This window comes from Branchiostoma belcheri, unplaced genomic scaffold (genome assembly GCF_001625305.1).
Source record: "Branchiostoma belcheri isolate BF01 breed outbred unplaced genomic scaffold, Haploidv18h27 scaffold53, whole genome shotgun sequence".
Taxonomy (NCBI): Eukaryota; Metazoa; Chordata; class Leptocardii; order Amphioxiformes; family Branchiostomatidae; genus Branchiostoma; species Branchiostoma belcheri.
Window position 1 is genome coordinate 110,152 of NW_017804165.1, and position 16,327 is coordinate 126,478.

General features: G+C 41.8%; 2 protein-coding genes across 31 annotated transcripts in view; one reads left to right on the forward strand and one right to left on the reverse strand.

The window, feature by feature from the left end:
- LOC109481023 (probable 3',5'-cyclic phosphodiesterase pde-5) overlaps nt 1–1,137 on the forward strand; it is a 73,724-nt gene extending 72,587 nt beyond the window's left edge. For all 4 annotated transcript variants that reach the window (XM_019783497.1, XM_019783498.1, XM_019783500.1 and 1 more), the window contains 2 exons: nt 90–259; nt 563–1,137. In XM_019783497.1, the coding sequence (XP_019639056.1) occupies nt 90–259; nt 563–839 (447 nt within the window). In that variant the 3' untranslated portion in view covers nt 840–1,137. The remainder of the gene's footprint in view (nt 1–89; nt 260–562) is intronic.
- A 3,174-nt stretch (nt 1,138–4,311) lies between these two features.
- LOC109480899 (eyes absent homolog 1-like) overlaps nt 4,312–16,327 on the reverse strand; it is a 120,042-nt gene continuing 108,026 nt past the window's right edge. For 18 of the 27 annotated variants that reach the window (XM_019783237.1, XM_019783248.1, XM_019783250.1 and 15 more), the window contains 6 exons: nt 11,329–11,387; nt 10,423–10,583; nt 9,780–9,894; nt 8,561–8,682; nt 7,520–7,620; nt 4,312–7,059 (listed from right to left, as the gene is read on the reverse strand). In XM_019783237.1, the coding sequence (XP_019638796.1) occupies nt 6,979–7,059; nt 7,520–7,620; nt 8,561–8,682; nt 9,780–9,894; nt 10,423–10,583; nt 11,329–11,387 (639 nt within the window). In that variant the 3' untranslated portion in view covers nt 4,312–6,978. Of the gene's footprint in view, nt 7,060–7,519; nt 7,621–8,560; nt 8,683–9,061; nt 9,184–9,779; nt 9,895–10,422; nt 10,584–11,328; nt 11,388–16,327 lie in introns of all 27 variants that reach the window. The other 9 variants (XM_019783254.1, XM_019783263.1, XM_019783251.1 and 6 more) reach the window with 3 other exon arrangements.

Below are 16,327 nucleotides of genomic sequence, written 5' to 3' on the forward strand. Positions count from 1 at the left end.
GAGTGTGCCGTCGCCATGTCTTATAATAAATGTAAAGAATATATGACTAAAGTCTATTGGAATAGAAAAACACCGTGTCTGATCTTCAGGGAGACGAGGAGCGGGCCCGCGGGCAGGAGCCGGCGCCGATGATGGACAGGCGCCGCGCGCACGAGCTGCCCGCCAACCAGGTCGGCTTCATCTCCGGCATCTGTCTACCCTGCTACAGGATCCTGGCTAAGGTCATTCCGGGGTGCGAGCCGATGGTGGAGGGCACCTTGTGAGTCTTATTGTTTGAAAACATCATTCCTTCTTCTTCTGTTTCCAGTACTGTTTGGCAGTCATTGCAGACAGAAGTTCAGGTCCTTGTAAACCAGTTTCAGATTCTATGAGTCGTGGCTGGACGACAGATCCTCCTCAACTTCATTTGATTAAGTATAACTAATTTATGTTGATTGATTTCTGTGGCTTGTGAAAGCGAGTCCCAATATTTTTTTCGATGTCACCTTGGGAAATTCCAGGTCATGTTGGGAAATCCATCCTTTAGTTCTCAAGTCGTGTTGACTGTTGTTGTGTCTTTCAGGAAAAATCTAGAGCAGTGGAAAATTCTGGCCAACAAACAAAAAGCGAAAGAAGAGAGAGAAAAATCGTTGTCACAAGAGACACCCGAAGAAGAGCCTAAAGAGGAGGTGGTGACAGAAGCGAGAAAAGATCCCGATGAGAAGGAACAAACCGACCAGAGTCCCGCCAAGGAGCGCGTGCTACCGAGAGTATCCAGCCACAGCCGTGCACGCTCCAGCAGCCTGGGCGACAGCATCGACGCCACCATTGAGGAGGGCGACGAGGGCGGGGCAGACTAAAGGCATGTGGCAGACTGAGGCAAATATCAGGCCATCAACACCTGGGTCAGAGACACAGCAAGATCCACATATTGTGGAACCAGACAGAGACAGGGTTGGTTATTTTCAAAGACAAACTCTGACTAAGCTGTTACTGATGTACATCAGTAATACAAAGACATGTCACAAGACACATTGTGTGACAGTGCTGGTGAGTTACGCCGAGGGGTGATTTTACTGACTATACGGATACGGATTAGCCTCTACCAGGCTTCGGGGGGCAGCTGGAAAGAGTAGAAATTGGCCAAATAGGCCGGAGGAGTTGTTCCGCTAGAAAGTACAGTGTTGGTGTGGCAATCTACCTTCTAGCGGATCAACTCCATTGGCATGTTATGGAAAGACCTGCCCTTCCAAACGAGGGAGGCAAACCAACCACAAGAAAGCTATTTGTAATTGGCCAATTTCTCCTTTTCCAGCCGCCTCCTGAAGCCTGGTGCAGGCTAGATGCGGATACCAAATTTGGCAGGCAGGTGCTTCTTCCTAAAGTTACTGAAGATATGTGAAGTGGTTATCTATGTTGTTCCACTGTGATGTCAGCTTTACAGCTGTAACTATGGCCATCATGTGTGTGGCGTGAACAGCATTTCAATTTATACATTCCTCCATGTACATACTTCTACAAAGCATCTATAAACCTTACAATCTGCCATTCTGGTAATACCATGTACTACCTGTAACCCTAAGTCGAGTCATCTTGAAATGTCATGTTCATTGTACAGTATATTAGAACCAGAAATTATGTGGTCTTCTTCAGCCATCAAATTGCTCACCATGTAAATTGTTCCGTGTATTTTTAGACCCTTGGGTACTGAAACAGTTTCACGAAGAACTTGCACCTGTTATTTGTGATGTCTTTAATTCATGTCTCAATAGCTGTACGTTCCCCTTGCAGTGGAAGGAAGCCGTAGTCAGAGCAGTTCCTAAGAAACCACGACCACATTTCCCAACAGAATACAGACAGATCTCGTTAGTTAGCTGTGTAGGGAAAGTGTATGAAGGGCTGCTCAAGGACGCTCTTCTCCAGGATACCGCCAGAAGCCTCGCACCGTCCCAACATGGCTTTCTGGCTAGGAGGTCAACTGTTACTGCGCTGATCTACACTCTCCAGACATGGCATGAAGCGTTAAACAGTAACCCGAAGCGAGATGTGCACGCGGTTTTCGTTGATTTCACCCGTGCCTTTGATACCATCTCTCACAGTCAACTTCTGATGACTCTAGCTGACATGGGCATCAGGCGGTGCCTATGGATGAACATCAGCAGCTATTTAGAAGGCCGAACACAGAAGGTTAGATGGGGCCCTTGCCTATCTAAGTCCCACGATGTCACAGCTGGTGTTCCACAGGGTGGCCTTCTGTCGCCAACACTTTTCGTCATCTGCATCAATTCGCTGGATGCAAGGTTGCCAAGGTCTATTATCCCTGTCAAATACGCGGATGATTTAACAACCTCCGAAACGTTGATGGCTTCCCTTCCTGGTCTGACTCAAAATGCACTTGACTCCATTGTTCAATGGGGGGAGACCTACTCTCTCGGCGTGAACGGGAAAAAGACAATGGACATGGTTATAAGCGCAAGAAAGGAGGCAAACATTCCTGTCCCTCCCCACCCAACTATATCCGGTCACGTGATCCAGAGGACTACGTCTTTCAAACTCCTTGGAGTTTACATCACTGCTAATCTTACCTGGGACACTCACGTTCACTACATGCTGGCAAAATCTCGACCACGTGTATATTACCTTACTGCTGCTAAGAAGGCCGGGCTCCCTACTGATGCGTTAATTCAGATCTACCTGACATTTATTCGCCCTCTGTTGGAGTATGCCAGCCCTGTGTGGGGAGGACTCCCAAAATACCTTGCCAACATGCTGGAATCTGTCCAGAAACGGTGTTTGAGAATCATTGGAGTTCCTACTGACTCTCTGCCGTCGCTGTCAAGTAGACGCGACGCTGCTACATTGAGAACATTACGCAACACAATCCGGGACAGTAGCTCGCCTCTGAATGAGTTCATCACCCCACCCCAGGATAACCACTGCTACAACCTCCGTCGTGAAGGTCGTTACAAGCCAATGACTAACAGTAAAACCAAGAGACATGAACTTTCTTTTATACCCAGATCTCTGAAATTACTGTATCAGGCTGACTGCTAACACGACCATGATTTACTGTATTGTTTAACTGTGTATAACTGCTCAGTTTGTGAGCGTGTCGTAGCTGTTATGTGTAAGTGAGTTGGACATGATTCTACATCTTTTATCTGTGCATAACATTTTAAATACGTAATTTTATAGTAATTTTAAATGTTTTTCTGGTGATTTTACAATTGTTAATGATGACGCACTTCATGTGCATGTGAATTGTCACGTACATGCAAAGTCATTATCAATAAAACTGAATCTGAATCTGTAAATAACCTGGAAAGCTTAAATCATTTGGTGGTGCTTACATAATACATGTTGACTTAACAAATGGTGTTGCCTACAAAAACCATAATACAGTGCATTGTTTTTAATTAAAAAAATCTTGTATCATTCCTTGCATATCAACTCAATATTGACACGGGTACTGACAGAGTATATATATATGGTTAACTACTTTTCTGTGACTGTTACTTCATGCTTGTGGAAACACTGCAATGGTTATGTACAGTAACAGTCTGTGGGTGATTGTGGATGTTTATGTGTACATAATGTTAGATATTTACTATGGTCAACAACAAAGGCTGGAATTGATTGCACTGAGCAATCAAGGGAACAAAACAATTGTAATCTTCCCCTAGTAAAAATGTCGCCACCCCCCTCCCCAGTCCATTTTGCCATGTCTCTCATCTGTTGTTCCTTATAGGAATCTCTCGTTTCTCTTTGAACCCTGTAGAAAGTGTAGCTACATGGATCCAATGTACACCTTTCATAATCAGCTCTGGCTCATCAGCAATCTCATATGCATTTCACTCCAGGGCCAGGATATTACTTGTTAATACTCTGTGATGGAACCTGTCCTTTCTGTGTGACTCATGACCTCCTGTATCATATGGAATTAAAATACGGATTCATGAATGCATGAGTTGGTGTGCAGCTTAACTTTGTGAAGATCAGAACTTATCCTCTTATTCATGACATTGGGGCACACCAATTTAATTTGTTGGTTCACGGATTTGCCTGCTTCAAATTTTTTTCTGCTTTGAAAAAAAAACCTTTCTGGCCCTGAATCAACTCCAAAGTGTTCATATTTTGGTCCCAACAGTTGAAGGAAATCCCCACTCTTCACAGTTGTTACACTTTTTCAATCTATCAAAGTATCTTTTATGAAAAAATCTGAGAACCAACAAATCAAAATGGTGTGGCCTTAGTTATCTTCTCTATTTGCAGTATGATAGAATGCACTGAACTACCACAGTAGAAAGAAATAAGCAGACCATTCCACTTCTGTAGAAAAGCACAACACATCTTTATTTCTTATGCTTATAAAATATCAAATCTGTCAACAACCACTTGTTTACAGGTCATCAGCATGTATGGTTCAAAGTTCACGGTTGAAATGGTTATTTTTATGGTTCAACAGTCAAACAACAAGTAAGTGCCCACAGCAGTCTGGGAGCCTGCATGCAACCTTGGTAACAAGCACATCACAAACCACACAATCAATTGAGTTTGGACAATTCTGTCTCCATGGCAACAAAGGTTCTGTTCCCAAGGCAACACCACAATTGATCCGTCAGGATCAACTTTTACTAGAATTCCTAACACTAGGAGCAAATGATAAAGTGGCCATGAACAACGTTCATGAATGATGAAATGGCACACAAAGTCATTCATATTTCCAACCTACTGACAAGTTTTGGATGGTTTTGCTCCAGGAAAAATTACAACAGTTTAAACTTGTATCTCGAGGACATAATTTGGTTGGTTGTATCTTTTACACCACTGTTTTCAACAGGACTGCACAAAAATCTACCCCAATGTTTTATTTATTTTTAGAAGTCGGTTAATTTCACTTAACCTAACACCTGTTTGCCTTGGTAGTTGTTGATTTGGGGCCATGATTCTGTTTGGTGCTAAATCACAGTCTGTTGCTGAGCTCCCAATGATGGCAAGCTTTGACACAAATGTTCCTACAAAAATCCATCTTACCCTCCTATCTTAACTAGTTATAGATGCAATCACACACTTCACTGTTGAATATCAACATCCAATACTGAGGTAAATGCCATATATGGTAATCACTCACTTTCCTAATTTGGCTTGCATGACCATATATGGAGATGTCATGAGAAGGCGGAGTCAACTACCTACGAATCACAGCAGAGCTCTCTGCTACACAATTCACATCAGCTTTCATACATAACCAATAGCATACGATCTTTCAAAGTTTTGAAACTGTACAAAATAGTCTATCTATCTTAGCTATTCTCTGGCACTAGAAAACTAAGTACATTACATGGACATACATTACAATCGATGGCTGAAACTAGTCACAGCTACACACAACACTTCAATAAAAATATATAAATTTCGCATAATTAGCTTTTGCCTTTCATAACACAATTGACTTCCCAAACAGACAGTGTTCCCATGTCACCAAGTCAACAACATTTTTTTGTTAAGCACTGGAGGAGTTTTTCAAATCAACATTCCTACCTCTAGTGGCCCTCTTCTAATAACGAGGAAACCTATTACGCAAGTTCCTTCATGATTGGCTAGCAGTCACATGGCCAAAAAGCAGCAATCTTTACAAGCAGAAACACACTTTAACTGAATCTTACTACCTGAAAATCTATGTTCCTATAGCTTTACATGTAGTTCCTATACAGCCATCATGATCAATACTCAAGGAAAAAACACCTTTCTTGCAGCCTAGTTGTAGCAACTGGCCATTTTTGGTCACAGCTTGGACATAAACCAAGGACAAGCTTTTTACAGATGGGATGGATACTATTCTTTTGACAACATTTCTACAGAAATATAGTGGGGCATTGTAAATGCCATAGATTACTGGCTAACCCTAAGGCAGATCCGATGTTACATTGTACTTTAATAGAGTATCACTTGATTCCACTGTACAATAGGTGTGGTTCTTGTTTGAAAAACTCCTCCATGTCTTGCGTTTTAATCAGAAAACTTCAGCTGTAATCAACAGGCAAAGGCACACAAATGTACTGACACAACTTGGCAAACACATTTCCTATACAACAACATCTGCTCAAGAGACAAAGGTCAAAAAAAGCCAGAATGGTTCACACAGAAAAAGACCTCGAAACATACAACAGTTCCTACAGGTGAACAATCATAACCTTTGGCAAGCTGAGAGGGTTCACTAAGATGTCCTCTAACAACTGTCTGTACATAAAATACGTTCCTATAGCATCAATGTTATCCTAGGACTGTTACCTCTCATGATCATCGGCCAAGAATCACATTTAAAGCCTACATTCCAACGGTTGTAAATGAAATGCTTCACTTTTTCATCCTCATCACTATTGCTGGATTTCATTGACAAATTTGCCTGTGTGAGTCACACAGCAGCAAAGCTAAGAATGCCTATTTTTATATTTCCATTTCCTCTCATCATCAGCAAGGTCATGTGATCTCTAATACATCGTAAACAACTCTATTTACAAAAAAAATTTGCCCCGCGGGTCATGATTGGTTACATGGTGCATGTTGGTTTGGTACCCTGACTTGAACACTGCTATTGAAGGCTTTCCCAAACTTTGCATGTACAGAACAGGTTCTGTGGATGATATCCTAACTATTCCTTGCAACTGATCACTGTAGAGCAGCTTATGGAAACAGGTTCAATGTCAACCACGCTGTATGGTAGCCTTCAGTTTACAGATTGAAGTTTGTTTGTAAGGAGTCCACAAACTTTGGCTTTCAACTATGATTCGGTTGAGAAACTGACCAAAGACGTTTCTTGCCAGCACAGTACTGGCAGGAGAGAGGAGGCAAAATCGGTCGGACTGATGATAGGTAGAGCTGGGAAAGGGTGGGTCATCTCTTGTTTGGTGGGTCCACGAGGTGCCTCTACTACTGCAGATGTCTCGGTGTTTGTTTGAAGACGGATCTGGACTACAGGGAGAGGTGGCTGGCTCCGGGCTACAACAAGTTCAGGTCCAGCGCGTGATGTAGAGCGGCGAGGTCGTTATGACTGGATATCCGCCAGAACGGCCACTGTAGCTGCGGGGGGCAAACAGGAACACCAGTTAACAACCATGCAACAAAGTAACTCCAACTTCATAACTACATTTACATCTTAGCCTGGATGCCAAACCCACAGCACAGCACACTAGATAACTTTGAGCCTAGTGTGCTGTGTGTCTGGCATCCAGGCTACATTTTCTTTGATCATCTCCATACAGTATAGGTTCACACTACCTCATATCATCACATCACATCACATCACTTCTTACAGTGTATTTCTTCTGTGTTCCTAATAAGGCTAAATTGTGTTGGAAAACTATCCAGGATATCCTTGTGTATCTTAAGATATACTACTACTGTGTCATTCTAAAGGGAATGTGGAAGATTACCACCAAAACAAGTCACAATAATTTGTTTCTTTTACTGAAAATCTTTGACAGCAGAATTCTATGGGCTAAGGCAGAACTAGTCATTAAAGAATCCTATAAACACATACCTGTTTGGCGGCTTGTTCCTCGTCTCTCCCGTCTCCCACCACCACGTACGTGACCTTCCGACCAAACCTGGAGACAATTCTCTCAAAACAACTCTCCTTCCCTAGAGGGGGAGGGGGAACAATGGTCATTCAATGGGAAAATGAAGAGAGGAGCAGTTAGTGGAGTTGTTAGTCTGAATATATCAAGTTAGAATGTGTTCTATTTCTGCATCGGGCTAGATTAGTTGTACGAGTCACTCCTTCAATGGCTTATGACAGCAACTCTATTATTCGACTTTTGGAAATAATCATGAACATGCTATCACGGTTATGCCAGTGCTAAATTTCTGAGTCCATAGGATTTCAAGCACTGAAACGTTTTGTGTCAAATCATCATCTAAAATGGCAACAAAAGCCACAGAAGGAGTGGTTCCTAAAATCATCAACATCAGAAATCATTAAAAAATCATGCAAACAAGGATGCAAAATGCCTCCTTCCATGCACATGCTCTGTTTTCTTTATTGATTGGGTGTCTCATGCATGATTTAGGTGTGATTCTGGTCAGTTTTACCTTTCTTTTTTTTTTCAATTTTCTCAACAAGCAAAGCAACATGGTATGTCATCCACAGTTCAAAAGTAGGGGATCCAACCATTTTTTTTTGTTACATTGGAGAACATGTCAAACTATACTCAAAATAACAAATAAAAGAAGTTACTTCATGAATTAAACTTGTCTGCAGTTTACATAAGGATGGACAAGGATGGTTGTAGGGATGAAAAATGGAGGCAAAATTCAACAGAAGACTTGATATTGTTAAAAAAATGCAGTTGAAACGGATGACAAAATATGAAATGTTGACTTGGCATCAGAAGGCAATCAAATTTCTGTGGAAGGCCCCTACTATCTTTCCTTGTCCGTCCATCACATGTTACATGTATGTTTCCTTATAGAAAATACAATAATCAAGGGAAGAATCGTTCCACTTCTGAACAGGGACGACCATCACAGGTTGCTCAGCTTGTTGACAAAATTGCCCCTATCCCTGGCATCACCTACTTACCAACTTTGGTAGCACTATAAATGTTTTCTACTGGGAAAACTCCACCCAGGCCGTAAAGGAGGCATTTGGCAAGTGCGGGGACAAGCTGAGTGGTGGTCACAAGCACATTCACAGTGTTTGACCTACAGGAAGAAACAGCAACACACGCAGGGGATTAGACGTGCCGCCCCTCTGCACAGGGAGGGAACACCCCCCGGAAAATACAAGTGGTTGGCTCCAACTGATAGCAGAATATGACAGTTCTACGATATATTTTGTCTGCAATGTTTTTTGTTTGTTTTCTTCACATTTGGCATCAGTCAAATATCGTATTGATTGAGAATGAAGTGGGATGAGAAAAAAGTTTCCTCCCATGATAGGAAAACACAAAAGTCAGTTTTCCTTCACTGTCTTCTGCACTCATCATAATTAGAACCAACCATTGCAATGATCCAGTGAGGGGTGTTAGTCCCACTCCTGAGCCCTTGGAGCGGCACATGTTAGTGTCACACGGCTACTTACCGATCTTACTAGCGCTATAAATGTTTTCGACATTGAAGACGCCCCCTAGCCCATACAACAGGCTTTTGGCCAGGGTCGGGACCAGGTGAGTGGTGGTAACCAGAACGTTTACACAGTTCGGCCTACAGGGGAACAGTTTAACAATAAAACACTTGCTTTTTTTTAAAAAAAGAAAAAGGTAACTGGTGAGGGACCGTAAGTTGGTAGCAAAAAGGAGGGTACATCTAAAGGGGAAGCCCACTTGCAACATGAAAAATCAAGACCGTCTGGATGCACTGACAGGGAGACAAAAGGAAATCAAACATTTCTTAAAAAGCATCATGCCTTTGTTTCTCATTACAGTGCTTATAAGTCTATAGGGAGTGTACTTAACAGCCACACATTGAGGCATACTACATACATGTGGCATAACATAAGCACATACATACATACATCTACATGTACTTGAGCAATAATAATACATAATATAATGGTTCATATGTTGTTCATAACAGTAATTTGACTTGCTTACAAGCAACTTCATGCATATCTTCTGTTTCTTGAACAATTAACATACTTTTACAGGCAACATGACCTGACTTACATGCAGACTTTAATTTGACTTGCATACAAGCAACATCATGCATGTCTTCTGTTTCTTAAAGAATAAATATACTTTTTCAGGCAACATTCAAAGCTTACGGCTTAATTGAAGAAGGAATGAGAGTTTAGCCCTTACCTGGAGTGGATGATAGATAAGGACTTGAGTGCGATGGTTAGCCAGGAGTCCGTCAGGGCTTCAATCTCTGACCTCAGTTGTAACCACTGCTCCCGCTTGGCTGGACCCAACATGCCTGGTAAGGGTGGTCAAAAGAAAGACTTCAGTGCATCTCTTGACACATTAATCCTTAGCAATAAGCTTTTGCTGTTTGTTTGTTTGTTTATAAAATAAACAGAACAAAAGAAGATGTGCAGGGGGAAAATAAAAAGCCGTTATGGACCTGTCTGAGATCTTCCCCTGGCAGCATTAATTGTATGGCACATTATCATATTATTTTCCAACATGTAATCACCAGACGTGGTGACAGCACACTCAATTTTTTTCAACTTATATTAATGCCGCCATCAACACAGGGGACAAATACATGACAGGACAATACTCATTTTCACCTGAGCGAAGTGAGGAAAGTCGTGTCAAGTGCCTTTCCCAAGGGCACAAGATCGGTGACTTGAACCCAGGACCTCTAGGTTCCGAGTCGCGCACTCTGCCGCTACACCACACGACCCCACGATAATTATAACAGTTAAACTATGCAGTTAGATCAACACTGCACATTATCCAAGTGCTCTACAGAAAAGTGTATTTCAGCAGCTATACATACCTCCGACATTGTTTTTGTAGCTGTTGTAAATCTCCTTTATGCGTCGATACCGGAAAGCCAACTTTCTCATCCAGTCCACCCCTCCCCGCACGCCGGTCGCTAGGCACAGGTTAGCACTGGTCGCTGCCGCGTGGAAACCGTCCGTCGCAAAGTTGTAGGTACTGCAGGGGGACAGAAGAAGAGGAAGAACTTAATTGCACGACAGTTGTAAAGGGTATACATACATAGTTGGTGATATATCTCTGTCTTTGTATGACATAGTGTTACAATGTATATTAGTCTTACATGCGATATATTGTGACAATTTTGTCAGTCTTCATACATTATCTATCATAAAATGGAATTCATTTTCAATAGAGTAGGCATCATTAGTAATGAGAAAGCACAATGTATTTCAGGACTTGGAACATTGCAATACTGCCTTTTTTAATTTAATTTTGATACACCTATCCAGGTATCATCAGCAGTAGCATGTAGCGTATCAAGGCCAAACAGGGTTTCTAAGCCCCAGGACTTGGAACATTGGAATGCAGTACTGCCTTTTTTAATTATCTGAGGTGAAGACATTAGTCCACCTATCCAGGTACATACATGTACATGTATAGAATCGTCATCAGCATGTAGGGTATCAATATTGCAAGGCCAAACAGGGTAGCTAAGCCCTTCTTTTTATATGTACATATACATATGTATGGTCGTATAGCTCCATAATTACATTGTATGTACAAAATCACCTTATACACAAATTTACCTAAAGATTACAGCTACACTACCCTAAAGGTTAAAGCTATACTTTGGTGAAGAGAGTGAACTCACAGAATTACAATCATGTACATGTAGTTAGGCAAAACTGCACACCATGATAATGATCTGGCCTTAGGTACAAGTTAGGGAGAATGTTCTTACCTTAGATCTTGGCCATTGTCATCTGATGATACATCATCAATGTGGACTTGGTCACATTCCTGTGGAAAACACAGATACTCGACATTTCAAAAACCATCAATAAATCTTGAGTAAACTATAAATATATCAAAATCAGACAAAATTTCATCATTTTATTTTTCTAATTAAGCACCAATTTGTGGTGAAGTGTGATTAGTAATTTGTTAATCAAACAGAGGGATCAGCAAAATAGTATACAGAACCAGGGGAAAATTGTTGAAAGTCACACCCAACATAGGTTAAGCAGAAGTTGAACTGAATATCGTGTGTTGCTTAGAAAATACGAACCACTAAATGTATACTGTTGCTTTTTTTCCCTAGCATTGGTTTGAAATAAAACCCACAAATATTACTACTATCCTGTGGAAAAAGAACAACGTTAACTCAGTAGTAATGCTTAGTATATTCAACGCTACAATTTTTCCCAAATAAATAAAGCACACGGACGAGTGATTACATTTTTTGGGGTTGCCTTGTACCTTCCCGCTGGTGCCTGGCAGACCCAATCTACAAAGATGGACAAATTAGCCCCCCACTGCCTCCAGAGCAAAATTTCATTAGTCTCAACTGGGCTGGCAAAGTAGCAACATCAGAGGTCAGGTCAGCAGTGAGCACGTGACTAAAATACTTCTGAGATGAAAAGACTGTGGGAATCAAGTCTCAAGTCTCGTGGAAGTGTGCGAATGTGACTGGAAGTGAACTTCGTACTTCACAGAAAGACTTTCAATCATTATACACATGTAGCTGCAGTATTTCCTATAAAGGCACAAAATACAGTGAACTTCATATTTTACAGACAGACTTTCAACAGAATGAAGATCTTTACATACATGTAGCTACAGAATTACCTACAAAGGCACACGACTATCTATTGTAAAACATTTATTTACTTGAATGCAAGTTTAAGTTGACATGCTTAAATGGGAACCTGGGAACAAAGGGAACTGGGCTTTATCAACTTCATGTAAAAGTCTAATAATGACTGAAAATATCAGGGAGACTTTTTTTACAATGTACGTCCCTGGAGACCTAAGAAAAGGGCTCACTCCAAAAATGCATTAAGTAATGAAAACATTCCTTAAGAATGCAAGGTTGCAGGGGATTAACAAATCTACCCCTTGGTAGCACCACCTAACTTTGTTATCATGAGTATTTGCTTCATCTCACAGACTTCAAAGAGAAGAAGACACCGCTAAACAAAAAGCAGTTTAAGGACAGATTCCAAGATTCGCCACTTGTAGAAGACCAGCAAACTTCATTAGAATCAGCTGTTTTGTGCCTGATGGGAGCTCACAAAGGCCCCTCACATCCTCCTGGGACCTCCTGTCGAGAATTGGACAAAACATCACCCAGCAAAATTAAAACCTTTGCCCCCCATTTCCTAGCTTAATAACTATTAAGGCAGAAGGAAGTAGGCGCTTAATAAGTTTAAATCAAAATGCAGCCAAGTGAAAACTGTCCAATTAAAATCTGACAGACTCCAATTTGTCCCAGTCAGCTGCTAAAAACATGCAGGGGAAACCCAATTAGGGGAGAAAAATGAGCAAGAAAGTGTTTAAAGACTAATTTTTGGACACTGTTACAAGGTAGTCTAGCTGTGAAACTAAAGGGAAGGGATGGATGTCAGGACTAACATAAACATGGTGAGGGAGTCCATAAAGACTTTACAGTCCCATGATTTTCCTTTCCCATCCCATATACATGTATCTGGTTCATGAAACCCAGTTTATACCTGGTGATTTGCATGCGGTACCTACTACATGTAGTAGCAGACTGACTGCTAACAAAGACAGATAGTACATTATGGAAGGCCATGGCCAGGAAGTAGAGTATACTGTACAACTCCATAGATTGTAATATGATGAAGTTTCAATCTTTAAAGTGAAGAATGTTTTGCTGCTTAGGACTAGTGTCAAGAACCTACACTGTATAGAAGTGAAGCACGGTGTAGATGTGAAGTAGTCATTCCCTGGGATGTTAGAAGTCTGCACTTCTTTATCATTGATAGGATCACTTAGTCTAGATGTTGGAGACTTTCCTCCTGAAGTACAGGTAGTGACCATGACCAAGTCCTCATCACCCCGGGGGCGGGCGCATAAGCCCCCTATTTCTCCCCCGTCATGGATGCAGGACTTGAGCAAATAGCGGCAGGCAGTTGAGCCTCGGATGAGCGATGAAGGAATTTTGCGGGAAACAGTGCATTTGTGGAGACAAATCTCCAGAAAATCAGATGAAAGCCCTTGTTTAGTCAGTGCCAGGAGCACCTAATGCACTTGAAGCCCTTTCACAATGAGCTGTCTTGTCTAATTGAGTTGGGAATGCTCGAGCAAATGGGATTTGGGTGATGAAGGGACTTCACAGCTAGGAAGGAGCTGAGACTGGACTCAGAGGAATGGAAATGGAGGCTTTCCCTCTAGCCTAAAGGGGCAGCAGGTACTTAGTGAGGAAACAAATTTTCAGCAAGGTTTCCTGCTTCCAGAAAAACAATACATTGAGCAAAATCAGATATGCAAAATACAATAGACTGTTGGATCCCAACAACAAAATGCTGCTTCAACATCTGCACGAACGTTTCCTTACACCCATCACACATCTACAAAAATATGCAATTGTTTAGAAACGGGCTCATCCTTTACTTTGCACAGTGGTTTCTGTGAGTTCGGACGATGGTCGATACACAGTGGGATTACCTGCCTGTGACTTGGATCCAAAAACAGGGATGCGCCCACAGCACACTAATCCCCAAGATTAAGACTGGTTTGACTTATAAGCCTGGCAAGACAAGGCCAATGCCAACATCTGTACTAATCAGGTGAAGATCAGCAAAACAATATCTCTTTGTAATACCCCAAGTGCAAGAGCATTATTGCCTGTAGATGAGGTACAAGCACGAAACTCTCTTGGACTATAACTTTCCTTGGCAAGCAACTTTAAGACCATTTCATTACTAGGGAGCTCTTAACAAGCTGGAGGCAACTCTACACCATGAAATTGGTACTGCTTCACTTACAATCAGACAATTCAGCAGCAGCAGAAGTTCAGTATTCACAAAGTTCCTGTATAGTAGCATAAATGTATTTTTTTCCCAGCAATTACAATTGTGAGAAAAGCCATGTGCTAGAAACTGTCAACTGTAACCACAGCGTTATGCTAGAATGTTTGCTTCGACAAAACATTTCCAGTTTCATAGACTTTACATGTATCTCCACATGGCACCTAGTTAACACCTCAGTTGTCCTGCTCCAATGTCCCTTTTTGACATGTCTATTCCCATGCTACATTACTCACACTGCCTGAACTTGTACAAAACACTGACCCATCCAGGTAGAAACATAAACAGTGCAAAATGGAGCAGAAACATCACTAAAGCTTGCAATATTGGCTCCATCTTTGGGTGGACTTGCGTGTTTGCTTAGGTTGCTAAATCCATCCCTTTTTCTCCATCATTGTTCCTGACAGCCAAGCACAAACCTAGACCGGAGGATCCCAAGCATCCCAGCAATTTTGTCATTACTCTGATCAAGTAGGACACAAACTGCGATGTTATTAGTAGGTGCATAGGGGTACAAAGAGACAAACAGTGCAGAAATAACCAGTTTATCCTTACGTCAGCCTCTATCAATGAGACCACTAATCATCGACGGCACCTGGTAAATTTTGTGATTAAGACTTATGAACAATACATGTTAACATTTCAGTTTGAACTGCTTCGGTATCAGTTAATCACTTGATGCTGGTGAAACTTAGTCATATTATACCTTCTCAATCATTCGCAGGACTTGAAGAATGCTGTTAGCCGCTAACAAATATCGTTACAGAAAAGTCCTGTTCCTTGTCAATTATCACACTGGCCAGAACCGGCTAAGTCAGCGACATCAAGGATTGGTAGTTTTTGTTGAGCATCTAATCAGACAATGAGTTTTGTGTTCTGCCACACTTGAGTTCCTGCCAGCAGTCTAACTAACGGAGGATGAGACTGGAGCTGTGTTCGTATCTGCACATTCTCACTGCCAAGTGGACTGACATGGGGGTTCACGCAGCCTAATCTTTCCTGCCGCGAGTCTGGTGGTCTGTGCACTTCAGGTCTGACGTGGAGTCAACAAGGAGCAAAGGGGAGAAAAGATTACAACTCCGGTCAAACGGACACCTGGGACGGCTGCTTCTGTTTGAGATCACTGGCAACTTCACTTAAATCAATCTTTTAGTGGAAGTCCAAGTAACAATAGCCCTCAACCTCTCCTCACACTACCAATAGAGTTACAGTTGATAATAAATAATGGCAAGACATCATCGAACTATAGATATAATTTTACAATCTTTAGAATTGCACTGTATGATGTATTCATTGCTAGATGTTGACACCTACATGTACAAAGTTTACTAATGTATAATTGTTTATAGTTGTTAATGATAACTTATTGTCAGGAGCGTTCTGAAACAGCAGTTCCAAAATGCAAAGATCCCAAACTATCAATCAGGTAGGAATTTGGGAACTAATCCTCAGCCCATCTAATTACATCCATGACGCAACTGCAAGGTGCTGTGCTGATGTAAATGGTACAAGGAATGTCCCTCCTGCAGCATGGCTGGTCTGCCTTTCCTCAGGCCGGGGTGCTACATGGCTGCTTCCAGCTCCACAGCTTGCTGAATGTCACTCAACGCTGCCTAAATCACTGCCCTCACCTACTGGGCCTGCCCCAATATTGAAACTGTGCCGCTAGCTTACCAGGTCAGGAGTGGAGATGCACACGATAACAAATCAAAATTTTATTGGTGGGAAGACGGAGGTGGCCGACATGTTGACAGAGAGAGAGCAGGCCTTTGTCTGATTAGTGAAAAGTGACCGCTCATGTGATGCAGGAACTTGCACACCTTACGATCAGGTTCAGAGATGGAGGTCGGAAGGTTAAGAAGGTGTACATGTGTGTACTGCAGCTTAGAATCAACTGCCTGAATTTTG